The following is a 27645-nucleotide window of genomic DNA, read 5'->3' on the forward strand; positions in this document are numbered from 1 at the left end:
GAGTAATGCCTGATACCGAACTTAGAGTCCTGACGTTAAATGTCAGGGAACTTAGTAACCCAGTGAAGCGCAAGGCAGTCCTCTCCTAATTGGAGCACTCGCAGGCTGATATTTGCCTCCTACAGGAGACGCATTTACTACAGAGGGATTGTCATCGACTCAGGTCTCGTTTTTTTCTATAAAATTTTTTTTACTCTGCCGCCACAAAAACTGCAGGTGTCGCGATCTTGGTGGCCCAGCGATTTAGGGGCAAGGTTTTGCAGAAGGGGGCGAGATAAGGGGGAGGCTGCTGACCTATAGGTTCTCTCTAGGTTCTTCAGTATTTACTATAGGCTCTGTCTACGTTCCCAATGAGGGTCAGGAGAAGTTTCTTCATCTTGCACTTAGTGAGGCTTCCAACACGATGCATCGCCATGTCCTGCTGGGTGGGGACCTTAACCTTATGATTGACAACACCCTAGATAGGTCATGTCAGCGCACCTCTCAGTCAGGAGCTCTCGCCATAGATGGCTTGGCCCGGTTGCGGAAGGTAGGCTTGGTGGACCTCTGGCGTAGCTTTCACCCTGTGGACAGGGAGTACACTTATTATGCTAATGCACACAAGATATATGCATGTTTAGATTACTTATTGGCCTCCACATCACTTCAGGCACTCACAACGGGTGTAGATATAGGTACTGCTTCTCTCTCAGATCACGCGGCAGTGACCGTTGTGTTTTCCCTCCCGCCGGTTTTGAGTGTGACGCGGAGCTGGAGGTTGCGGGAAACGCTGTTGCATCGCAAGGAGGTGGTTGTGAGACTCAAGGGGGTTATTGAAGACTATGTTAAACATAATAGCAATACAGGCACCTCACTGGTGACGCAATGGGCAACGTTAAAGGCAGTGCTGCGGGGTGAGTTCATTGCGATTTCGGCGGCAGACAACACCGAACACGCATGTAAAAGGGAGGAGCTTACTCAGCAGACGAGGGAACTGGAACAAATACACCAGAGAACGGGGGCTCCCAGGGTTTGGAAGCAACTTAAGGCCATGCGACACCAGTTGGCAGCATTAGACCAGGACCGGGCGGAGTATGCTGCTCTGAGGCTGAAATATACATATTATACTGGAGGGGACAGGTGCGGGCGCCTGTTGGGCAACAAATTGCACGAGGTAAGACGGCAACAGGCCGTACAGGAGATGTTCCCACAGGGAGGTGGGCAGGTTATGGAGGATGCCGATATAGCCGCTGCCTTTAGTGACTTTTATGGCTCCCTTTATGCCGGGCCCTCTATTGAGTCATCTGCGGGAGAGTCCTTTCTTGCATCTGTCCCTCTCCCTGCCCTCACGAAAGAGCAGGTGGATTTCTTAGATCGTGACATTCGGCCAGAAAAGGTTTTTACGGCTATCTTGCGTCTTAAGTTAGCAAAAGCACCTGGGACAGACGGCTTTCCTGCCAGCTTTTATAAGACGTTCTGCTCACAAGTAGCCCCCCTTCTGAAGGTCCTTTTCAATTCATTTTCGGTGCAGGGTGCGATGCCCGGAGACCTGCTAGATGCTACTATTTCCGTTATCCCCAAACCAGGGAAAGACCACTCGCAGTGTGAGGCATACCGCCCCATTTCCCTTCTTAATGTTGACCTTAAGCTTTACACAGGCATTCTAGCGGTACGGCATGCACTCCTTATGAGTGGCCTGATCTATCCGGATCAGGCTGGGATTATCCCAGAACGCCAGACAACACCAAGAGGGCTCTGCACTTGATAGAGAAAGCCACATGTATGCCTGGAGAATTTATGATGTTGGCGATTGATGCTGAAAAGGCTTTTGATCGGGTCCACAGGCCATACCTGGAGCGGGTTCTGGTGAAGGCGGGATTGGGGGAAAAGTTTCGCACATTTGTCATGTACTGCTGTAAGTTTCCAACTGCTATGGTCCGAGTCAATGGCTGTACCTCCCCTCGGTTTGCTGTCGAGCGGGGAACGAGACAGGGTTGCCCCTTGTCGCCCCTGCTCTTTGCTTTATACATGGAGCCGTTGGCGCAGAAGTTGAGGCTTAACTCAAAGATGCAGGGATCAAATTTAGCACCTACATACACACCATAAGTCTATATGCAGACGATGTGCTACTCTCCTTGTCCCACCGGAGAGAGTTGCTGCCGGCGTGTCTTGACACCCTCAACGCTTTTGCACAAGCGGTGGGCTTTAAGGTCATCATGAGTAAGTCTGTAGCCCTGGACTGGGAATTTTTGCAGGGGTCTTTTCCCTTTCACTGGCCGTCTGATATAATCCCGTACTTGGGGATTCAGCTGGCACCTAAACTTCATAATACGGTTCGTATTAATTATGCGCGGGCACACCAGAAAATCAGGCGCGAGCTGGGCCGATGGAGGCATTTCCCCTTGTCCTGGCTGGGGAAGGTGGCAGCGGTAAAGATGACGATCCTTCCCCAGATTCTTTATTTATTTCGCGCCATTCCCCTGCAGCCACAGGTAGACTGGATCCACCAGACTCAGTCAGAAGTGGCTCAGTTTATATGGAATGGATGGAGCTCAGACTTGCGACACTTCCCCCCGAGAAAGGGGCTCTCGGCTTCCCAGACTTGCTTCTTTATTGCCAGGCGGCTCAGCTGCGCTTTCTTGTTGAATGGAGCAGATGGGAGTCCGAGAAACATTGTCTTTTTCAAGACCAAGCGGTCACGGGTCGCCCACTTCAAGAGGTCCCCTTCCATCGTCGGCAGCATTGGCCCCCTAACCTGAATGCCTCGCACATTACCAGGGTCCCTATGGAAGTGTGGGATGGCACCAATGTCAAACATGAGCTCACCTCCTTTCCATCACCCCTCACTCCCTTGATGGATAATCCGGATTTTGGCCCGGGGCAAGACACTGTGGCTTTCGTAAAATGTTGACTGGCGGGATGTAGGTCTTTGTATCATTTGTACGCAGAAGGGGGGGTATTAACGTTCAAGGCTTTTCAAAAGGCATATGGCCTGCCATAGTCGGAGAGGCTCAGATATCTCCAAGCGCGACACTGGGCGCTCAACGGCCAGGTACGCTCTGTGGCCGATAGACATTTGTGGCCGTATGAATATTGGTTAATTACACGGAAAACTGATACAAAGCTCATCTCAGACCTATACCAAATGTTACAAGCCAAGTACACGCACATATATAATTCAGGGAAGATGCGTTGGGAGAGGGAGTTGGGTCGGACCCTCAGCCACAAAGACTGGGAGGGTAACTACTACAGGGCTCGGCACTCCGCATACCATATGGGTCTGACAGACACCCTCACTAAAGTCCCTACATATTGGTACTACACCCCGGAGAGGTTACATGAGATTGACCATTCTAGGAAAGCGACATGTTGGCGTGGGTGTGGGGAGACAGGCACACTAGTCCACCTGCTTTGGGATTGTGTTCAGCTTCAGGGTTACTCGAAGAAAGTCCTGGACGAGGTTGATACACACTTCAACACAGAGATCCCACGGTTTCCCGCCTATGTCTTGCTAGGGTTGACGAATACCATCACATATCCGTTACACTCCCGTAGGGGGTGCTTAATAGTTATTGCTCTGGGTTCTGCTATCCAGAATATTTTGTCACACTGGTGCACCACACATACCCCCACGTTTCAGGGCTGTCTCCATCGCCTGTGGCATGTGTTAGGTATGGAAAAGCTGTCTTTGACATTGGCAGGGGAGGGTGCTAAATATTCTGAGCTCTGGCAGCCTTTCTTGTCCCTGCTGGCCTCAGAGTTCCGAGAGGTCACATGCCCTCGCTATTTGCGCTTGCTGCGTCTGTCAGATGTGGACCAGTAGGAGACGGGTTAGTGAGATGCTGCTCTTGATGGAGGGGGGTAGTGGACTTAGAACATGGGTGGTGGGAGGGAGGTGGGGGTTGGGGTGGGTGTGGGGGGATTTTGGTTTTTCTTGGGTTTCTTTGTTTTTGACAAAGATTGTTTGCAGCTACATCGTGCCCAGTCTTGGAATTGGCTTTATAGCATAATATGGCTCTGTTTGTTCTATTGTCTGAGCTCCCTATTTTACAGTGTAACGAGAGTATGGGGCCATATGGTCATGTGCTGTTTATACATGCATCCTAATATGTCAATAAAGAAATGTAATACTAAAAGACTTGCACGATGGTTGGAGGCGGAGGTTCCCTGACAAATGTGGGTATACGCACTATTCAGCGTTCCACAGTCTACATAAACGCATAGACTACTAGTTGGCCACAGGACAGTTGTATTATCGCGCGCGGGTGTGTGAGGTCCTTCCCGCAAGCTTTCAGATCACTCCCCAGTCTTGCTGGTTTAGATGGGCCCCAGAAAACAATTTTTCCATTCACTTGGTGGTTCCCTCCGTACTCACTGCTAGATCCAGTATTTAAAGAAGAACTAGCTGAAGCGATTGAAATATACTTTGATAATAATGTGTGATCGGTGGACAGCTTTCAGGTGGTGTGGGAAGCATTCAAGGTTTATATATGTGGTGTTACCATGTCCAAACCCTCAGGTATTCTTAGGGCGCTACGTAGGAAGCTTGCAGATTTGGAAGTAGCTAACCTGGAGGCACGTCTACAGTTTGGGCTGATGAAAAGGTACTGAGGGAAATCAAGGCACAGCTAGAGGAATACCACGATGCTGCTGAAATATGCGATGGGGAGGCGCGGATATACAGCAGTCTCTGAACCTAAGACCGTTGAGGGAGAGACACTCACTACTGACACAGCCATAGCAGAGAGATTCAGGCAATTCTATTCGACCCTAGACTCTTCTCTTAGTTCAGGTCTGGAGGAGGACATTTGGACTATTTATCACATATTAAGCTTCCCTAGCTGACTAATACACATTGTGAATTATTGATTCGCCCTCTGAAGAAAGATTAAAATACTTTTGGCACTCGCTAATATGAAAACAGGGGGCGCCCCGGGGACAGACAGCTTGACTATTGTCATGTTGTCGGTGGTCCGGTCGAGGAGCCAGGCTTTCTCGAAGGTGCGGCAGGTCTTCTTGGAGTCCTTGAGGTCGTCGGTGAACCAGGATGCCTTCTTGCTTCTGGGTCTGCTGGGAGGGTTCTTTAGTGGCGCGAGGTCGTCGGCGCAGGCGGTCAGCCACTGTGTGAAGTTGCGGGCTGCTTCGTTGGGGTCCGTTGTGTTGGCGGGTGGGCTCTGGCTGAGGGAGGTGGTGAGCTGGTCTGCGGTGATCTTGCTCCAATTCCTGTGAGGTACCTGTTGCGGGTGGTGGTGGGTCGTGGCTCTTTTGAAGCTGAAGTGGACGCAGCTGTGGTCGGTCCAGTGGAGTCCGGTGGCGTGGCTGAAGGTGATATACTTGCTGGAAGAGAAGACGGGATCAAGCGTGTGGCCGGCGTAGTGGGTGGGGGTGTTGACCAGTTGCTTGAGTCCGAGGTTGGCGAGGTTTTCCAGCAGGGCAGTGGTGTTGCGGTCCTTGTTATTCTCCAGGTGGAAGTTGAGGTCCCCGAGGAGGATGTAGTCGGTGGAGGGGAGGGCGTGCGGGCTGATGAAGTCTGTGATGTCTTCGCTGAATTGTGTGCGTGGTCCCAGGGGTCTGTAGACGAGGGTGCCTCTGAGGGTCGTCTTAGGGTCGGTGTGAATCTGGAAGTGGAGATGTTTGGCTGCGGCGAAGGAGTCGTTGGCGTCGGTCGTGATGCGGATGGTGTTCCTGTGGACGATGGCGATGCCACCTCCGGTCTGGTTGATGCGGTCCCTCCTGATGATCTTGTACCCGTCCGGGATGGCGATGGCGATGTCGGGTGCAGAGGAGGCGTTCATCCAGGTTTCCGTGAGGAAGGCGACGTCCGATGATGTAGCGTCGAGGAGGTTCCAGAGTTCCACGGCGTGTCTGTGGACGGAGCGGGTGTTAATCTGGATGCACTTGAGGTGGTTGCTGCTGGTGTTTGTCTTGGCGGGTGCGGGGCAGGTTCAGAGGCAGGTGAACTTGCAGGTACAGCAGGTGAAGGGTCCGTGGGTGCGTCTCGGGGTGGCTCGGCAGCAGGCGTGGGTCCGGCCGGCATTGAGTGCGTTGAGAGTGGCGGCGTCGTAGGTCAGTCGGGTCGGGTCGTCTTGCCTCGGCGGGGCGGGCCAGGGGTCCTGGCGCTGGGCGCGGGCCAGGCGCGGACGGGCGCAGACGGGCTTACCTTTGGCGCACCTTCGGCTCTCAATCGGCGCTCCCGCTGGGCGCGTCCGCTGCGCGGTCACTCTGGGGGCGTCATAAGTAAGGAGCCTGGAGGGAGGAGCAGCTGGGTGGCGGGAGCGGGGTGGCGAATGGAATCACAGGGGGGCGGGGCCGCAGGGAGGCAGCAGCGGGAAATTCCAAGAAGCAGCGGGCAGCGGGAAATTCCCAGGAGCAGCGGGAAATTCCCAGGAGCTGTTAAATTTTTCCGGGATATAAATTTGTCATTGGAGATTCAAAGGGTCCACCGGGATCCGTTTAAAAAGAAGCCCAGCCAACATAAGCCTAGGAAGATCTTGGTCAGTTTTCTCTCCTATACTGTCAAAGAACAGATATTGTCGGCAGGCCTTAAAAAAGGATCGGTCTCCTTTTCACTGACAGGGCAAGAGCCAATTGCCTTTCAGATAAGATCGGATATATCCCACACAACAGCTACCAGGCAATGGGAGCTAGGGAGCAGGTTAGAGGAGTTAAAAAGCTTAGGAGTTAAGGCCCAGTTGAAATTACCTGCCCAGCTACGAGCTATGTTTAATAATCAAATGCACCTCGTTCGTACAACCGAAGAGGTAGATGAGTTTATGGAAAAAATCAGATGAGGGAAACCTGGGAAATGATCACACAGGGGGTATGATAAAAATACAAAATAGCTTTTTACCGCGGAGCCTAAGAGCGTTCATTCATTTTTTGTCTATGTAAAAATTGTTCTGCTTTTCTTTTTTGTGGACGCAGCCATATAGGCTCGCCTTTACTGGAAGGGAGAGTTCCTCATGGGAGTCATGAGGCACGGGGGGAGGGAGGGGTAGGGAGGCACTGGGTGGGGAGCAGAGGGACAACATAAAAAAATACTCATCTCACTTTTGGAGTTTAGTATGTGGGACAGCAGCTCTGGGTCAGAGATCTCTAACTAGATGGCAGGGTTAACAGCTCAGCGCACTAAGAATCGCTTCATCTCCTGGAATGTTAACGGATTGAGATGCCAAAGAGACAGAGACTGATAATGAAGTATTTAGAGCTTTCTGAGGCACACATATGTATCCTACAAGAAACACACCTAACCGCCGAGGAATCTAGAAACCTGTTTTCTAAAAACCCCTGGGTTGAGAGTTTCTGTTCTTCTAGTCAAACTATAAATAATCGGGGAGTTGCGATTTTGATAAAGCGGGGGTTGGTGTGTTCAATCAAATCAACTCAGACAGATCAAACTGGGAGGGGGATCATCGCGCATCTGGACCTTTAGGGCACGGCCTTAATCTGTGCCTCCTTTTATGGCACAAATGTGGACGATTCGTCCTATATCTCTAAACTTTATTTGAAGTTAATTTTGGAGAACCCACTAATGATTGTGGGAGGGACTTTAATGTCCTCCTAGATCTCCATAGGGATAGGTCATATCAAAGTCACTATATAGGGGCACCTCATATTCGGCGTGCAATAAAGAACTTGATCAATGACCTGGATTTGGCAGATGGCTGGAGGGGGAAGAGGGGAGAGGAAGCCGGGTTTACATTTTACAGTAAAAAAAACATCATTTTACCAGGATCGACTATATGTTAGTGAGTAAAGAACTCCTGACTAAAACACCTGCTATTTCCATCCTCCCATTCCTTCTCTCTGATCATGTCCCCGTCCTCTTTTCATACCAAAAGACAGTAAATCCAACCCAGACTAGATGGACACTTAACAGGAGAAGACTGGCTGATCCTGATTTTATCCAGAGCATTAAAGCTTCCTCCTTAGAGTTTTTTTATATCAATATAGGCTCTACGACCATGGAAGTAGTCTGGGACGCCTTTAAGGCCCATCTTAGGGGCCGGCTACATGGCCTTATATGCTCTAAATACCAAGCTGAAAACCGGGAATTAAAATAGAGAGAGGATAAAATCAGGGAACTAGAAGCTGAATTTACCTTGGTAATGGGAGGGCCTCTGAAAGGTTGAGTAAGGTACAAGAGGATCTTGAACTAGCCAGGCAAGGCGTTAGAGGGAAGCTAGATGAGAAGTGTAAGGCTCAATGGCTACATAAAACATGGAGAATTATGAGTATGGGGAGAAGGCCAGTGCTCTACTAGCATGGAAAGCTGGAACTGACCATACTAAAAACAACATTAGCGAGTTAATCATAAACAACAGTGGGGACAAGTCTACAGACATTGAGGATATAAAGAACGGCCTGCTCTCCCTTTTCTTAGATCTCTATAAAGAGAATTTATGTCCTTCAAAACATCAGATACGATCATGGTTGTACACTAAATCTTTATCTTCCCTTACGCAAGCGGGTAAAGACCTCCTGGACTCTCCGATCTCACTGGAAGAGATAAAAACTCAAATTAGGCTATCTAAAAACAAGAAAGCATCCGGTTTGGATGCCCTCCCAAATGAGGTCTATAAACATTTGGCGGATGAGGTTACTCCAGCCTTGGGAACTCTATTTCAGTCAATTTATAATCCAACAGGGCAAATCCCCAGTTCTTGGAGGGAAGCAACTATTGTCCTAATACCTAAAGCTGGGAAGGAATCTCTGAGAGCAGACTCGTATCTTCCGATCTCCCTGCTAAATACCGACTATAAAATCTTCATTGGTATATTAGCAGGGAGATTAGCCAAATTGGCTCCCGGACTGGTCAATTCTGACCAAAAGGGATTTGTCAATGGACGTTAAATACAGGAACAAACGCAGCTACTCATTGGCAATATAGATCTTGCCACAGTAAGAGCAGAACCCTTGGTGCTGATTGCTTTAGATGCCCCCAAGGCGTTCGATAGGGTTTGCTGGTCTTATCTTTGGGAGGTACTGGAAGCAATAGACTTCGGGCCCGTGTTTATCCACACTTTGAGACAATGCTACCAGGGAGCCTCAGCAAAAATCCTGATAAATCGGTCGCTTACTCGTAGTTTCGGGATTCAGAGGGGAACTAGGCAGGGGTGCCCTTATCTCCCCTGTTGTTCGACCTATATATAGAGCCGTTGGCCCAGGCTATAAGGTTAGATGAACACATTTTTCCTTTCCAATTTCAGCAATATTCATCAAAAATAGCACAATATGCAGATGATATTATTTTCTACACCAGCGACCCAGCAGTAACAATACCAAGGGTTGAGACCCTCCTGGGGGAGTTTGGTTTAATTTTGGGATATCTAGCCAACTCCTCCAAGATGGAGGTAATGTGCTGGAACATTGAGCAGTGGAGGGGGCAGACCAGTACGGAATTTAAATATCTCGGCATTACTATAGTTAGAGAGTTGGATAAGATAGCCCCCTTGAACCTGAAAAAAGTTACTAAGGAAGTAGATCGTCTGTTCGCAAGGTGGAAGAATCTCCCTCTAACTATATTTGGCAAGGTAAACCTAGGCAAGATGACTATCCTTCCTAAGTTGACTTACATCTTCAATGCAGTCGCCCTGACATTTCCCCAGCAGGCTATTATGAAAATACAGAGTAAGATCGGGAGTTTTTTATCGGGAGACAAAGGAGTGAGGTTGTCATGGAAGAAACTGAGGCGGAGGTTGGTCAAGGGTGGGCTAGCTCTTCCAGACATCAGCTGGTACCTGGTAGTGTTTCAATTTAAAGCCACCCGGATGCTTCTGGCAAACCCTGTGTCTTCAGCATGGGGGACACTGAGTTGGTTAAGAATGAAGAGGGGGGCAGTACAGAAGGATTTCTCTATAAATATGGGTCACCGAAGTTTTTCAAAAAAGTGCGCTTGAAGGTCCAGAAAAATGCACTAGCAATCTGGTTTAAAGTAAGGAATAGGTGTGCGATCGGTTACTATTCGGACCACGCCCCTGTCTGGGACTCCCTGGGGACTCCTCTGCGTCTTAAAGACGGACTGGCCGTACCAATCAAGAGAGTTGGAGTCTCTACTTGGTCAGATCTGGGGGATGCAAATGGTATACACCCGCGGGAGATACTGAGAGCTAGGATAGGTCCAGGTATATCTAAATTTAAGTTTTTTCAATTAAAATCTTGGTTTGAGGCAGAGTGCGGGGGAATAAGGGGAGATTGGGATACAGAGCTTCTTTTTAAATCACCACAACTGCTGAAGAAAGAAGTCTCAATTTGTTATAGAAAACTGGTTGAAGCAGATGATGAGAACATTCCAACACAGGTTTCTGCATGGAATCGATCCCCCTTTGAGTCTACAATAGGGGACCTTTTAGAACCTTCTTTAAAACTTCTTTATAAGTTTACAAAATCAGTCAGTTTAAGAAGAATTTTTTTGTGACTAATCGAATATATTACACCCCAGCTAAAATAACTACATTTGCCCCAACCCCCGAGCCGAAGTGTCACAGATGTATGGCCCCTAAAGCTAATGACATTCATGTTTTTTTGAGTGCCCGGCGTTGGGATCGTTTTGGGAAGGGATTGGGAAGTTTTTATGCAGGATCTTTGATTTGAGTATTGTGGTCAACGGGTCTTTAGTTTTCTTTGCCGATGATTGCTCCTCAACAAAGGACCTGGCAGTGCGGGACACGTGGAGAATCTATTTGAAATGGAAAGACCCAAGCCCCCCAAGAACGGAAGATTGGCTTAAATCAGCATTTGCGATGGGTCGTCTTCATCTTGCTGGCTCTAGCAGTATTCTGACTAACCTCTGGCAACCCCTTATCAATATGGGCCAAGATCTTAGACTGTTTGGTAACTGACAATGCAAGGTACCCGTTCCTATGATTACACCTTAACTCCAGTGTAAGGAGTTGGTCGGGAGACCTAAGCAAGTGCAGTTGGCCGGAGGGTGCCCAGGGCCATAACAACGGCCGTAACACTATGCAATATGCTTACAGGTGAGATGAGGACAAAAAAAAAGGATGCACAATTAGGGTAGAGTTATTGACTGGCTTTTCTATTTTGACTGCAGACTGGGACATGAACAGGTGACAGAGCTAGTTACACTCTCCAAAGCCAAATGTGTGCCAGTGGCATCCTGTGGAGCAGGAGTATGGGGATATCATAATAGCCGCCAGCTACAAATCATGAAAAACATATAAAAAAAGGCTATTGATGATTCCAAATAGTGCCCCCACCATTCTTTGTCATCATGGGTTTGGGCTCGACTTTATAGAGGACTGTATAGACATCGCCCCCCTGATTTTATGGGCTAAAGTTTGGTTATTGGAGGAGTTGTTCTTCTCCAAAGACATCATAAAAGATTGTCTTAGTCTCGGTGGAGCACTAACTATCCCTTGGCTTCGATTTGTCAGGGATAGCTTTTATAAGCTAGGCCTGGAACATAACTTTTATTGCCCAGTGGGTATTCATGAGAATGCGAAAAATGTCATAAAAGAGGCGCATTCCATAGGGGCAAATACTAGCGGCTCTCAACCTAAGGTTGCAGGCGCTCCTTATTTATTCCCTGCCAGCAGAAATTTTATTTATCGTTTACTATAATTATCCAAACAGGCTTTTACTTAACAAATTCCGTTTACTCACCCTACATTTTTTAGTGGCCTTTCTGAAACAAACTGGGTGGGCAAACAATTTGGTACCCTGCCCTTGCAACAATGTGGCAGTTCAAAGCACAACACACTTTATGCTAGTTTGCACTCTTTATAAATAGCCTAGAAGAAAATGTACAGTACTGATTTAAAAAGAAATTAGGCCATGTTCTTATATTGATGGTGTTAACGTCTTGCACTCCTTTGCTACATTTGATATATGTGCAAGGGTTTCCAACTACATTAAAGTTGAAATGACTATTAGGAAACAGTACTAGTATTTGTAGCTGTTTCATGACTAGCTCGATTCATCAGCATACAGCCTAAGTGTGCTGTGAACAAAATGGCGTGTGCAGCTAAAGATTGAATTTTAAGGATTGTATACATTTTCTTCTATTTTATTTATCTCTTTCTTAATATTTGAATTGCATGAATTTCCTTTCACGCATTGTAAATAGGTCATTGCAATTATAACTTGTAATTTCAATTTTATGCATTTTTATGATTCTTGTTTTGAAACCGAATAAAGTTACTTTGGCTGACTGATTTTTTTATGATTGAAGCCTCTACTGCTGATTGTGTGCACAGTAATTTGACATTTAGACATCTTTGACGATAACATAAAAGGGCAATGAACTAGACAGAAATGGATCATAGTGTTGAGTCTTTCACTTGGTGATATCATTGATTATTGAACAAAACCGCATTTAAGGGTGTTTGTCCAACATCAAGTGAACATGGACAGAAGATGTTGGTGTACTGCAGAACAATAGAAGCAGATTTCAATTAAAAGATGGAGATGCAATGATGATAGGTGACAATATCAGATAAATCTTGAAATCTATAGAAAGGGATAGGACATCACCTTTCTTACAGTTCCTTCTTTCCAAATAGTTGTGTACATTAAAAGGAATTTTGGAATATGACTTTTCAATCAAAAAAGAGCCTAAGATCCCATTTGATGGATTCCTGTTGATCAGCCAGATCCAGTTTAAGACCATAAAAGTGTTGCAGAGTGTTCCTACATACCACACAGATGCTACACTCTCACTCAATTGTGAGAATCCATTTGAAATTCTTAAAAGGAATATCATGTTTGTATCATGGCAGGTAGCAATATAAAGCACTCACTTATTTATCTAACACTAAAAGAGCTTTTTTGCATCTCTCTTGCATCAAGGTGATCAAGAGATGTAAGCATCTATATCAATTGCTAAATAAACAAATACACTAAGGTGAGAAAGAGCTTAGTTTACTATTATATTCAAAAGATAAAACATTCAGTTTTAGTGTTGAAGCATTGTATAATAAAAAGGATGGAGCAGCATTTAATAGTAAAATCCTATCTAACATTGCATGGTTTGTTTTACGTGTATTATCAAATCAAAACTGACTGTACATCATGTGGCTTAGGCAAATATTTATCTGTAACCTGATAACAGAAGTGACCACAAGCACATTTCTGCTGGGTTCTTGTGGAAAAGATTGCATGTAAAAATCATCAGTAAAAAGGAATAGTCAGAGCAGCCTATATGATACATTGGGATAATGTAATGCAATTCACTTAAGGCTGTACTGAAAGTGACATGCTGTTCTTACCAGGTTTCTTTTTGGTTTCCACTTTGCTAGCAATTGGACCTACTGGAGCACCTACTGGAGCACCTACTGGAGCATCTACTGGAGCACCTGAAAAGGAGATTCCCAAATTGTAATGACTGTATCTTCAAATTTCCAGATAGATTCAAATATAAACTCTATTAATGTTATGGTGCTTCCAAGTCCCTTTTGCGGTACATATTTCGACCTTAATATAAATACTGATAAACTGGAAAGCACATGACATGAAAGAGGTCAGAGACAATACAGTAATTAATGGTCCTAGCACTACCATAAAAAGCACTTGACAAAAGAAACAGTTACATTTTGCCAAGTGCTTAGACAACTTTAGGCCACTTAATTCTGCACTGCTGCCAAATACTGCCGAGCTTTCATTAGATGTATCAATAGATGGATGAATGCATATCAAAAAAACATATAGAAAGAGAGAAAGTGTGAAACATATGCATTTACCCTCAAGTACTGTAAATATAAATAAATACATATAAATTACTGGGAGAGTAGTGATTTTACTATACTTCTGCTAGAAATAGCACTCCACTGGGCAACATATGTTTGCAGTGTCAGTAGCACTACTTTCAGTATTTGAATTTCTATGCCGCTTCAGAAAAATACTTTACACAATTTAAAGTATGAATCTGCAAAATGTACAGTAAATTCTCGAGGATTAAAAGTTTAATGTTGATTCCAAACACAATCGTTATTAGAATTACTATCTGAATGGCTAAAAGAATTTCTTGTGTCAAAAAAGGACTACAGCTTCATGGAAATCATATAATTTTATATGCATGAACCTTCTACTGCTACATTGTGTGTACAGAGATTTGAGATTTAGAAATCTTTTATAATTGCAGAAAAGAGCAATGGCCCAGAGAGTGTTGTGCTCATTGTTGAAATCCTTCTCTGGGTGACATCAGTGATCATTGCAGGGATCAGCCATTGAGGCGCCTGGTTCTACATCAATTAAACATATACAGCACATGTTGGTGTGCCATGGAACATTGGAAGCATTACCATTTGATCGATTGCTGCTGTTCAACCAGATTCAGTTTAACCCTTTCTGTGCCAAGAACATAACCATTACGTCTTCTGCACACGTCAAGGAAATCCCACTGCTTTACAGCAGTGGAATTTAAAAAATAATTCTAGCCTTGGGAGCAGGGAAAGAGCTTCCCCTGCTGCACAGGGAAATTAAATGTTGCACTGACGTTATTACATTGAAAGTAAAGTAAGGCGATCAGCTCATTGGTAAAAAAAAAGGGTCCGTTTCCTGTGGAAAAATACTTTGCATCCGTGTTACGTGTTGGGCCGTTTCATGTCTCGGGCACTAGGTCTACCCACTCAAGTCAGGTTGTATTTGTTTCAGGAGACCTGGGGAATGCCGGGTGAAAGGGAGTTTGTGTCTCCCTGCAGATTCCAGGGAATCATCAAGAAAATGTGAGTAAATATGTCTTTTATAGTCAAAGTTTGAGGTTTGCGAGGGATTCTGGGTAAGAAAATGTGGTGAGATCCATGCAAGTCAGCCCCCCTGGATAAAAATAGGTTGGCTAGGCTTCCCTGGGTGCTGTCTGAGCTAGGGTCCCAACAATAAGGGAACAAAAATGTTAAAACAAGTGTTATGTTTTTTCTGGGCCCAGGGAGCCTTTACTTACATAAGCGGATCCAGGAGCTCCGACCGCATCCAAGAGCCCCACCAGCTTCTGGGGATGACCTCCCACTCAGGACTCTGTACATGCCTGCAGTACCACCAACGGCCCAGGACAGGGTTCTGTCAGGCCTGTGGAGGCCTCCACCTCTTCACCTTTGTGATAAAGTACCCACGGGTCCTGTGACTGAGGCCCAGCTGAGGCTCCGAGCATCCAGGCCGAAGGATTCCCTGAACCTGGCTATTTGGTTGCATGCCATCTTTTCCACTAAGGCAACCAATGGCTGGGCTACCATGGAAATCCCAATGAGGGCTCATTTGCTTCCATGAGCCCAGCCAGGGCTCCATGAGGTTGAGTGCATGCATGCATTTGGTCCCCAGTGTCAGTCAGTGCACATGGATTGAGAGGGGGAGCCTTCATGCAGATTACTAGGGGCAGGACAACCTGGATCCCCTTGTGGTCTGGCTGTTCTCAGCCAGCTACCAGTTACAAGCTAGCCGTAGACCGGGGCCTCTGGCAGGCCGTGGGATGGGGGCCCACTATCCTGATTGCCATCCTCAGGCCTGGAGCACGGCAGAGTGTCCTGGACAGGGCCTTGTGGACCCAGGGAGTACTCCCCTGTGCAACAATATTTAGGACTTCTGACCAGGACCCACCAGGCCCAGGGCAGGTGATCCCACCCTTGTCTCCATCCTCTGGACTATCTCACTTTCATGGGGGATAGGAAGCGGGTCGATTGGGCCTGGAGAGGGTTCCACTGCTAGGCTTGGTTCAGAAGCTCTGACCGGGACCCTGGCAGTCCCTGGGGTGGGTTCCCCCATTCCTGGACTCCATCTTCTGGCTAACTGCAGGGTCAAAACCCTGGGAAAGTATCTTGTGGACCTGGGAGGTCTCCAATGTATGGCTGGGTACAGGAGCTCTTACCTGGCCAGTTGCCCTGCCGGGCACCTGGGCGGGCACTCCAACCATTGGCTCTAGCCTGCTGCACTGCCATGGTCCTGGAATGGCGGTCCATTGAGCTTGGGGAGCCTTCCCTTGCTTGGCTGAGTTGAGAAGCTATGACCAGGGACCTGTTGGGACCCAAGGTGGAAGCCCCCGTGCTTGGCTTCATCCTTGAGTCTGCCACAGAGCAAACCACCAGGGGTTCCTCTGATCACGGAGACGTTTACGCTCCATGGTCAGGTCCATGAGTTCTGACCAGGACCCCGCAGGAACATAGGACGGGTGCTCCCACCCTGGGCTCCAGCTTGCCGCAAGTGCTTGGGACGGGGGCCCTTCGGGGCCCAGGAATGCATCCCCTGCTTGTACGGGATCAGACGTTCTGATCACTTGGGGCCCTGGGTTGTAGCTCCCTAACATGGGCCCTGCCCCTGCATCTGCTGCATCTCACAGTGCCCAGTGTGGGCTTCCGTAGGCCCTGTGAAGTCCTCTCTTGTGCAAATGAGTCAAGGGGCTCTAAACGGGTTGTGGGGCCCTGCGGGACTTCTCCAGGCCCTGGGTGGTTGCCTATACCCTGAACTGTGTCTTCTGGCCTGCTCCATGGCCAAGGGCCTAGGATGGGGTCCAGTACCTTTGACCAGTGCCCACCAGGCCCAGGGTTGGCACTCACACCATGGGCTCTCTCCTACGGCCTGCCCCACTACCAAGGGGCTGAGACTGGGGTCCATCAAATCCAGTGATGCTTCCCCTGCTGTGCCTGGTTAAGAAGCTCTGTGTGGGCCCCCCATCCTCGGCTCTGTCTTCCAGCCCACTGCATGCCCCTGGAACAGGCTCCCTTGGTTCTGGTGGAGGCCTCCCTGGTGCGGCCGGGCTTAGGTGCTTGGCTCCACCCTCAATCCTACTGAGTTGAAAAGTGCTCGGGATGGGTCTCACGGACCTGGGGAGGCCTCCCCCACTCGGCCGGGTCCAGGAGCAACACCCGGGCAATGGGTCTCTGCCAGTCCTGGGGGCAGGTGCTCCCACCCTGGGTTCCGGCCTCCGACCTGTCACACTGCCAAGGTCCTGGGATGGGTTCCAGTACCTCTGACTGGTACTTACCAGTACCTCTGACCGGTACTCACCAGGCCCACAGTTGGCGCTCCCCCCTGGGCTCTGTCATATGGCCTGCCCCACTACTAAGAGTCTGAGACAGGGGTCCAGAGAGCCTTTTCCTGATTGACCTGGTTAAGAAGCTCTGTGCGGGCCCCCCATCCTGGGATCATTCTGTAGGAGGGTAGGGTCTGCTTCCTATGGTTACCCCCACTATTTTCTGTTTCACTGTTTTTACTTTAGTCTGGCTGTGGCCCTGCTAATCAGGACCATAGCCTAGCTGTTCTCTCTCTAAATTGATACCATGTACTTTAGGTACATACCTGATTGGTTACTGGGTTACCCTTGTAAGTCCCTGTATATGGTACCTTAGGTACCCAGGGCATAGGTACCCCAGAGGTCTACCAGGGGCTGCAGCATGTAATATGCCACCCCTGGGAAGCATTCTAAAATGGCACCACAGGTCTGCACATGCAGCCTGGGTAAGGTGGTGTAAGCACCACTTACTTAGATATAGTATACCTATGTATACCTTTACATATAGACACAAAGTAACCTTTAAATCACTCCTATGGCAGTTGACAATCCTGAAGGCAGAGTACTTGATTTTGTGTGAGAGGGTGCCCTAGCAGGAGCTGGGCCCCTCTGTAACTTTTGGAAATATCTCCTTATAGCTGTTCTATGATATAGCCATATCATATACTCTGTGGAAAAATACAAACTGGGGGGGCACTACCAACCAGAATATAAGATCCTTAATTATTGCCCGGCGATGTCGCCTCTCGAACCCACCAAGAAGTTAAACCATTGAAGAGGCAGGCGCTGGAGACTGGAAGGCAGGAAACAAGATTTTTATTCTCTCCGGAGGAGAACACAACGAAACGGACAGAAGGTATCGTTCTGAGGTGCTCTAGCTGCATCCCGGAGGCCTGGCCTCTTATACATGAGTTTATCTCTTTATTACATGTAACACATTCTCGTCGATACTTTGATGTACGGAAAGACATCCTCAGAATCCCCCCTTCCCAGCCCGTTCCCATGCAAGGCTACAGTGGAAGTCCCCGCCCCGTTCACAACAGGTGATGATCATTGCGCAGCTGGGTATTCCGCCGGTTCACGGAGTGTGCGGGTTTCGATCGGATCTCGTGGGATGGGGGGGGGCTTTGATCATCTCGGGGGTCCTTTGAGGAGGGAAGCTTCCTATTGTATGGGGAGGGGCAAGAGTATGGTATCGGCAGAGCTAGGTGTCGGCCTGGGAACGGGAAGACAGACGGGCACACGGGAAAAAGGGGTTTGCATCAAAAGGGCCGGAGGTCATGACGGGGAAGCAGGGAGATGTCGCGCTGGGAACAGGATGAGCGCCTGGGGCAGAGCAGTGCCGAGGAGGGGTTTATGACTCAAGGCAGGTGCAAGCAAAGGGGGGGGGGGGGTTTGCCAGCGAAGTTAGGAGAGAGAGAGAGAGAGACGCGCTAGCTCTCGGCGAGAGCGGGGAAGCCATGGTGTCCAAAATGGCGGCTGTTTTACGCGCACAAAAGGTTTAAGGAGAGCAAGAGGGCGCCGATAATGTTGACGGTTTTCGGCCTAACTTTTAACAGTCCTCCCTTTTCAACATATCTAGCCCACTTGCTTATTCAACGTCAATTTTCATCAAATTCCTAACTTCGGTGTCATATAATGCCCTCATATGTTCGCTTCCAATGTCCACAGTTTTGGGAAAAATACAACTCGCACATAAAGAACACATAGGTGGCAAACATTGAATTCCTAGGCATAGGCCACATATTACAACTACGGGAATCAGGATAATGGTGAGCAGTCTCCAGCCCCAACTTTTGATGGTGTCCCAGAACCAACCACCAAGCGACCATTCTTCTTGCTCTTGGTGAACTTCCGAGGAGAGTCTGTGAAGATGTTCGGTGGCTTTGTACACTGAGGGTGAGTTGTCCGGTATGTATGTACAACAGCTGGCCCCAATAATGCGGCATGCTCCTCCACGGTCCGCCAGAACTACATCTAGAACGAGGCGGTTCTGAAGGGCCACCAAACGGACCGCTTGGAGCTCGGCAGTGTTGTTGGCAAAGATGCCCGCTGTGATGTTCATGGTTGTCTCGACGGCCTGAGTCAAATGTCGGATGGCACGGCTGTTTGCCATCGGGCCCCAGAGGGGGACGAGTCCTTTCATAGCATCGAGGAACTGTGCTCCTGTTGAGTCGGCTTGCTCAACGTCTTTTGCTCGTTTTTGCCTGTGGTGATTCGCTGGGGCCACATAAGTTGGAGGAAGGACGAAGGAGATGTAGCAAGTGCCCCCCCAGCCTTTGGGGAGCCAGGTGTAGGCCTTTGTGCCACAGATGAAATACATGTTTGGGGAGGACACAAAGGAAGGTGGATCCGTGGAGTCCAAAGTTCTGGTAAAGCGGCAAGCGCTGTGACCCACCAGCTGTGTCCCAAGTCCTTCTACACACATGTGGCCTGTGACGTTGATGACCGTCAGGGCTACAGTCAGAGTGGCAGCCGTTCGTTTCCGCAGATAGGAGAAGGTGGGTCTGGTTGGATTGTGGAACACCTGCATTTCGATTCGTTCTTTGGCCGGAATGTCCATTTGGATTGAGTCGCTGGGTGTCAGCGGGCAGAAGTGTGTCTTTGTCTTGTTTCGCCCGGCCCCATGAGAAGAATGTGCTGCAGCTCTGCTGGAGGTGGCATTTTCCGTATAGCTCTCTTGCAGGAGGATCAGCCAGGCAAGGCAGGAGCCGTGGACGGAGAAGGGTGAAGGGATGAATGGTATTGAATGTCCAGTGGCATGGGGTAGCAACCCACAGATCCAGCAGTTGGTGGCGTTGGTGGCAAGATTGTGTTGGTGAAGTAGCTGCACGAAAGAGTTGTTCCAAAACTCCTTTCGCCTCTCTCTTAGTTGAGGAGAGAGTGAAATTAGATAATGTTCCTTCGTGGTGGTAGGCTGAGCAGTGGTTAGGAATGTTTCGTGCGCAGGTGCGTGTTCTTCCATAATCCAGAGCGTAGTCATGAGGAGAAAACAGAGGAGGATTACGATGAAGAGTGCAATTGTCTTTGAGCTATGGAGCCTGTCTGTTCTCGGATTTATGTAGTGGGTATTTCCCGTTGTCTCAGTCGGCTTCTTGTTTGGCGCTTCCATCATCTTCTTATCTGGCGCTTCCATCATCTTCGTCTTCAAGGTGCTCGGTAGTGGGCAGGACGACAGACTCAGTTTTAGCTTCTCTCCAGGTAACCCTTGGTAGTTTGGGTCACCGTTCTGAGATTCTTAAGCTTAGTCCATGGCCTACTTAGCCGAAGCTCCCTCCTTTCGACGCAGGAAATACCCTTCTCGAGATGGCACAGTGGGGTCAGGATGTTTTGAAAGTTCAAGTGTCTCTGTATCAGGGTAGCAGCTCAACGATGGTCGGTCCCGGTTCAGGAGCTCTTCTTGGGTGTTGACGGTGTCTGTCGTGGCCAGGGCTGGAGAGATCTTTTTGCAGTGATGAGCGTGCAGCCAGTGTTTCTTCCCCTCCACTCGAAGTGCGGTCCGAGTGGTGATCAGCACTTGCCAGGGGCCCGTCCACCGGGGTTCCAAACTCTTTGATCGCTGAAAGTTTCGGATCAGCACGAAGTCCCCCGGCTGGATGGCGTGACCCGGACCCCTGGAAGCATCGGGGATGGCCTGCCGCACCTGCTGATGAAGGACAGACAAAGTTTCAGTCAATTTGTACAGATAATCAGACATTAGGACATCCGGAACGTCATGAATGGACGTTGGTTTCGGGGCAGACCAGACGCTCATGGGTCGGCCGAAGACAACTTCATAAGGGGTTAAGTGATGTCGGTTGGGGGTAGAGCGCATCGATAGCAATGCCAATGGGAGGGCGTCTGGCCATTTCAGGCCCGTCGTAGCCACTATTTTGGCCAGTTTAAGCTTTAGTGTGGCGTTGTGTCGTTCGACCAGCCCAGCAGATTGAGGGTGGAAGACTGCGTGGAATTTCTGTTTGATACCCAGCCCATTTAAGATGAGCTGGATAACGTTGGCTACAAAGTGGGGGCCATTATCACTCCATAAAACACGACAGAGGCCATAACGGGGGAAAAACTCTTTTAACAGGACCTTTGCAGTGGCCATAGCGGTGTTGTCACGGGTCGGATATGCTTCCACCCATTTGCTAAATGCGCACACCACGACAAGTACATATTTCAGGCCTTGGCATCTGTCTAGCTGGATGTAGTCCATCTGCAGGACTTCAAATGGGTGGTTTGGGACCCCAAATCCCCCCCCGGGGTACTACAGTTCCCTTCCCGGGGTTGTGTTGCAGGCATATTAAGCATTGTTGGACCAGGCGTTTTGCGGAATCTGGGATCTTGTCATTGTGCCAAACCCTGGAGACAAGTTCGATCATGGGGGCTGATCCTATGTGGGCTGGGGAGTGTGCCATGGATAATATGGGAATCAGGTATGAATCAGGTAGCAACCATCTGTTCGTGTCTTTTGTCCGCCAGCAGCCTTCATCGTCTTTCAATCCCACCCGTGCCCATTCAGTCAATTCATGTTGTGTGCTAGCCATTTGTATGTCTCTAATTGTGTCCTTGGTGTCAGTCCAGTTTTCTGCTTGTGACCTGGTCACGTACATACGTGTTGTCGTTCTATTTTCTGCTGTCGTTCGGGCGGTGATGTCGGCTAGTGCGTTTCCCTGTCCAATAATGTCTGTCACCTTCTTGTGTGCCTGGCATTTGATCACGGCAAGCTTGTTGGGGAGGAGGACAGCTTCGATTAAGGCGGAGACTAAATCCCTGTGCAGGATGGGTGTGCCGTGTGAGGTCAAGTATCCTCTCTCCCTCCAGAGGAGCCCAAAATGGTGAACCACCCCGAAGGCGTACTGGCTGTCGGTGTAAATGTTCGCCGTGGTTCCTGTTGCCAGGATGCAGGCTCTCGTCAAAGCAATCAGTTCCGCTGCCTGAGCAGATCGCTGGGTGATGCGGGCTGTTTCTATTACAGTTCGAGCTGTGGTGACTGCATAGGCAGCGGAAGTGGTACCATCGGAGAGTTTGATGCAAGAACCGTCCACCCACAACTCCCCGTCGGGGTCAGGGAAAGCTGTGTCTCTGAGGTCGACCCTACTCCTGGTCTGTTCGTCCGTAAGAGTCACGCAGTCATGTACGGGGTGCACATTGGGGTCGTTCTCTGGCAGGGGTAACAGAGTTGCTGGGTTCAGTGTGGTGCATCTTTTCAGGGTGATATGGGGGGCAAGCAAGGTTAGTTCGTATCCAGTCAGTCGTGCACTCGTCAGATGTTGCGTCTTGGTTTGGTTCAGGAGGGTGTCGACTGCATGGGGTACCAGCACTGTGAGGGAATTCGAGAGTACAATCCCCTCACTCTGTCGGATAGAGACTGCGGCAGCAGCTACAGCTCGAAGGCAGGCAGGCAAGGCTCTGGCGACAGGGTCAAGGGTGGCAGAGAAGTAAGCGCACGGTCGTTGCTTAGGACCGATGGCCTGGGTCAGGACAGATAAAGCGCACCCCTCCCTTTCGTGAGTGTAAAGGGAGAAGGGCTTTCTGTAATCAGGGGTACCCAGGACAGGGGCTGAGCAAAGGGCATCTCGTAGTTCTGTGAAGGAGGTTTGACACTCAGGAGTCCAAGGGAGTGGGAAAGGGACGTCTTTGTTCAAGAGAGAGAGCAGTGGTTTTACAACGAGGCTGAAGTTTGGCTGAGACCACAGGGTACTGGGGTACTACCACTTTGTTGATCTCTCGGAGGTCGATGATGAAACGGTATGCTTTCTCATCTCCCTCTCCCTGCTTCTTGATAATGGGCAAGATAGGGCTGTTGCAAACGTTGCTAACCACTTCCTCTACCACCCCTGCGTCTATCAGTGACTGGATAATCATTACCAATGCCTTCTCGCCCTCTGGCGATATCCGATATTGTGGGAGTTTTGGGAGTGTTGCATCTGGTCGGACAGTAATGTGCACTGGGTCAATTAACATACGCCCTACGTCCGAATCCGCTTTGGCCCACAGATACGGAGGCAGGGTGTCAAGTAGGGACGCGTCGACGTCGGTGATGGAAAACATGTGTCGGGGGGAACAATGTTTAAGCAGAACGGGGTTGTCGTAAAGAAACACTCGAACTCCATCTTGAGAACACCTAATCGTCGCTCGGAAGTGTTTCAGTAAGTCAAGTCCCATAATGGCGTCAGGGCTATTGGAGGAGAGCAAGAACGTGGTGTCGGTGGTGTTGTTTTCTACGTCAAAGAGAATCGGGGCAGACAAAGGGTTGGTGGAGGGCGTTCCATCGAAACCTGTCGATGTTATGAGTGAGCCAGACAAGGGTGCCCTTGGAATCAGTCGTTTAGATAACGCACTACGTGTTGCGCCAGTGTCTACCAGAAATGGAGACTTGGTACCCAGGACCTTAGCAGTGACATAAGGACCCTGCTGGTCAACATAGAGCTCGACTGGATCCCTCCCTCGCCCTTGGCTGTCCTATGCAAAGGTGTGAGTGTCGTCATAGTCAGATTGTTGATATTGGTTCTGTCTGGGTCGATCGAACGTATTCGGTCTGCTTGATCTGTCATTAGTCGCGTCATTTGGGGGCCCTCGTTGTGTTCCCCTAGGTCTCGGTCCGTTTGCTACCTCCCTGGGGTCTCTGTTCCTGATCATTTCCAGGAGAACTGGGCACTGGGATTTCCAATGGCCAGTCCCTTTGCAGAAAGCGCACTGGTCATCTCTAAGGTCTGTGCGTCCACTGTAGGGAGTCAGAGTGCGGTCCTGGGGAAATGCAGTCTTAGGGGCGTTTGTCTGGTAGTTTCCCCGGTATTGGTCTCGTCCTATAGTCACCCCTTGCAGTTTGGCAATCATCACCCTCTCCTTTAAGTCTTTCTTCTTTTTCTCTGTCGCCCTATCGTTCTCATTTTTCTGATGTTCATAATATTGGGCCATTTGAAGAATCGCTGTAGGTTTGGAGGCTGCCCAACTACTCTCGCTGGCCTGTAGTTTCTGGGAGATGTCCAATGATAGGCCCTTAACATAATTCTGGACAAACAGATGGTGTCCGGTTGCAGTGGTCATGTCCTGGCCGCTGTAATCGGAGAACACCGTTTCAAACCGGGAGAAGTATTCCGATACATCCTCCTGGGGTTTTTGGCGACAGGCTGTTACTATCGACCAGTCCACTTTCTTTTCTGGGATTAGGGTTTTTAATTTCTCTACAATTTTATCTGGGAGGTCTAGAATGGATTTCAACGGCTTTTGTCCTGGTCCCCGTTGTTTGTCCAAGTCATCGAGTTGTGGCCAGGTATGTCCGAACAGCTCAAGGTGGTCGACTTTCCGGATTTGCTTCCACACATCAGCTGGTAGACATAACCCGAAGAACAAGTCGATGTCAGCCAGGGTCATGATAGTCGAACCCAGGGCTGTACCTAATTCAGTATAGAAGGCAGTGGGGTTTTTACGTAGGTCGGGTAGAGATTTCCGGAATGTCAGTATCTCTTGCCGGTCCCATGGCTGGTAGACCCAGTTGTATACTACCCTTCCCTTCGCATCTTGGTTGTTTGCATCATCGTGAGTCCCCGTACCCCGAGGAGGAACCCAGTAAGGGGCAGCCTCACGTATCGGCATCATGGTGTTAGATTGCTCGGTTGGCGGTTCGGTCACTACGGGGGCCGCGGATTTAGCTCCCGGCTTTCGTTCAGTGAGGTGGCGGAAAACCTCAAGCGTACGCGCAAGGAGGTCCGACACATCACACTCGCCCTCATCCCCGATATCGACCTTCCGGTACAGAGTCCTTAGGCTCTCGGGACCTTTGTCTCGATATCGGTCCTCGTATGCATTCAAGACATGATAACACAGTCGTACGGTAAAATGTCGTCTGTGACTCCCTGTATACGAGCTGAACATATCTGTGATGTACTCTTCATCATCCTTCCTTTCTACCAGTGTCCTTGCTATTTTGTCGATCCCCGCTCGCTCATCTTTGTCTAGCCTGTTTATTCTTGCAAGGCCAGCCCCTCGAGTCTCATGCTCGTCTAACGTTGTCGTTGATGTGGGTTTTAATACAAGGGGTTCGGCTGGCACAGAGGCCATTGGGGCCGACGCTGCGGCGGTACCTTCGCTTGTACCTGGGGGTGGCGCGTGCTGCGCCAAGGGCCGAGAAGGGGCATATGGAGGGGGCATGTAGATGATAGGAGGACCTAACAGCAGGTCCTCATTGGCTTGTCGTTTCGAGGGCAAGTCAGGGTAGAGCATGGAGGGGGTTCTAACCGGACACTGGCTTGGCGTTTCCCTTTCTAGTTTCTGTTTAGCTTTCTCTCTTTCCTCTATCTCCTTTTTTAGCTTCTGAGCAGCTAGGTGGGCTGCTTTTTGCAGCTCTTTTTCCAACCTACTCTCAGTTTTCTTTTTACGCTGTTCAGTTTCTTTTCGCCACATGCCGAAACTATCAAGCATAGTGGGTGTTGTTTTGTTTTTACCCAGGGCAGTTTCTAGCATTTTTATTTTATCATCATCGAAGGATCCTGTCAGGGGCCATTGACTTTCTTGACCCTGGTTTGTATATTTATGCCATAGTTTACTATAGGCAATAGCGGTCAATCCATGCTTCATGAACATGTCCTTATTAGGGGTGCCTTCCAGTGGGGCTGGATGGTCCATCTCTAATAAGCGGTCCGGGCTAAACAGGCTACCAATCAGTGGGGAGAAGACAGACATGACGGCTCGTAACGAGGGACTAAAAAAGTCAGCACTGCCTATCTTATCACTAGGTGCAAAGACTGGACAGAATATTTCTATTCTACGTTGTTTGCAGGCAGTGAATACCTCATGGATCACAATAACCAAAGACCAACAAATAACAATGGGGAGAATGAGTAGGTCCGCAAAGATCTGCGTTACCTACCTTTTTCGCTGTCTGCAAAAAGGGTGGTCTCTTCCCTGTTTGCAGACAGGGAATCTCCAGGAAACAATAATTTTGCGAACAACAGTTCAGTTTCAAGCAATTATAGGGTGAGGGAGAAAAAAATAAGCACGGCTGCTACCCTACCTATCCTCCACTGCTTGCAAAGAGAGAGACCTTTGTTTCTCCGTTTGCAGACAGTGAATCCCTCGTGGATCAAGATAACAAAAGACCGACAAATAACAATGGGGAGAGTGAGTAGGTCCGCAAAGATTTGCGTTACCTACCTTTTTCACTATCTGCAAAAAGGGTGGTCTCTTCCCTGTTTGCAGACAGGGAATCTCCAGGAAACAATAGTTTGTGAACAACAGCTCAGTTTCAGGTGACTATTGAGTGGGGGAGAAAAATAAGCACGGTTGTCTGCCCTACCTATCCTCCACTGCTTGCAAAGGGAGAGCCTGTTGTTTCTCCGTTTGCAGACAGTGAATCTCTAATTAAACAAAAAGGAGCAATACTAGTATTTAACAATCAAGCAAATTTTTCGCAATTTGTCGTGGTAACACGACCTTACCCGGACCGCATGGACAGTTTCCTGACTTCCGAATCCAGCGCCCGATCGTCCTCTCTTCTTCGTTATCCTCGCGGCACTCCTGATGGTTCCCAGTCAGGACCGTAGATCACTCGAGAGAGGTCTGTTCGGAACCAGTGAAGTTCGGATGATCGGCTGTCAGACGAGGGTCTATCGGACAGACGCGTTCCCGATCGTTGCAGTCGTTCACTTTGTCGTCAGGACCTCTCCCACTGGATCCATGGGTCGCTGATGGGCCCCACGCTTGGGACGCCAATTGTGGAAAAATACAAACTGGGGGGGCACTACCAACCAGAATATAAGATCCTTAATTATTGCCCGGCGATGTCGCCTCTCGAACCCACCAAGAAGTTAAACCATTGAAGAGGCAGGCGCTGGAGACTGGAAGGCAGGAAACAAGATTTTTATTCTCTCCGGAGGAGAACACAACGAAACGGACAGAAGGTATCGTTCTGAGGTGCTCTAGCCGCATCCCGGAGGCCTGGCCTCTTATACATGAGTTTATCTCTTTATTACATGTAACACATTCTCGTCGATACTTTGATGTACGGAAAGACATCCTCAGAATCCCCCCTTCCCAGCCCGTTCCCATGCAAGGCTACAGTGGAAGTCCCCGCCCCGTTCACAACAGGTGATGATCATTGCGCAGCTGGGTATTCCGCCGGTTCACGGAGTGTGCGGGTTTCGATCGGATCTCGTGGGATGGGGGGGGGCTTTGATCATCTCGGGGGTCCTTTGAGGAGGGAAGCTTCCTATTGTATGGGGAGGGGCAAGAGTATGGTATCGGCAGAGCTAGGTGTCGGCCTGGGAACGGGAAGACAGACGGGCACACGGGAAAAAGGGGTTTGCATCAAAAGGGCCGGAGGTCATGACGGGGAAGCAGGGAGATGTCGCGCTGGGAACAGGATGAGCGCCTGGGGCAGAGCAGTGCCGAGGAGGGGTTTATGACTCAAGGCAGGTGCAAGCAAAGGGGGGGGGGGGGGGTTTGCCAGCGAAGTTAGGAGAGAGAGAGAGAGAGACGCGCTAGCTCTCGGCGAGAGCGGGGAAGCCATGGTGTCCAAAATGGCGGCTGTTTTACGCGCACAAAAGGTTTAAGGAGAGCAAGAGGGCGCCGATAATGTTGACGGTTTTCGGCCTAACTTTTAACAACTCTTAAGTGCATTATAATCCTCGTGGTTATTGCTAACTTTGGTTTGCTTCATCAAAACATGTCGTGTTTGGTGTAAAACACTGTGGAATACTGCCCCCCGCAAGTTCTGGCGGCGGGGGTAG

General features: G+C 49.2%; 1 protein-coding gene across 1 annotated transcript in view; it reads right to left on the reverse strand.

The window, feature by feature from the left end:
• The window catches only part of LOC144827955 (uncharacterized), a 456431-nt gene that overhangs the window by 12272 nt on the left and 416514 nt on the right, over positions 1 to 27645 (reverse strand). The window contains exon 21 of the mRNA XM_078686115.1: positions 13209 to 13295. Within this exon, the coding sequence (XP_078542241.1) occupies positions 13209 to 13295 (87 nt within the window). The remainder of the gene's footprint in view (positions 1 to 13208; positions 13296 to 27645) is intronic.

Source organism: Lissotriton helveticus, chromosome 4_1, assembly GCF_964261635.1.
Source record: "Lissotriton helveticus chromosome 4_1, aLisHel1.1, whole genome shotgun sequence".
NCBI classification, from domain to species: Eukaryota; Metazoa; Chordata; class Amphibia; order Caudata; family Salamandridae; genus Lissotriton; species Lissotriton helveticus.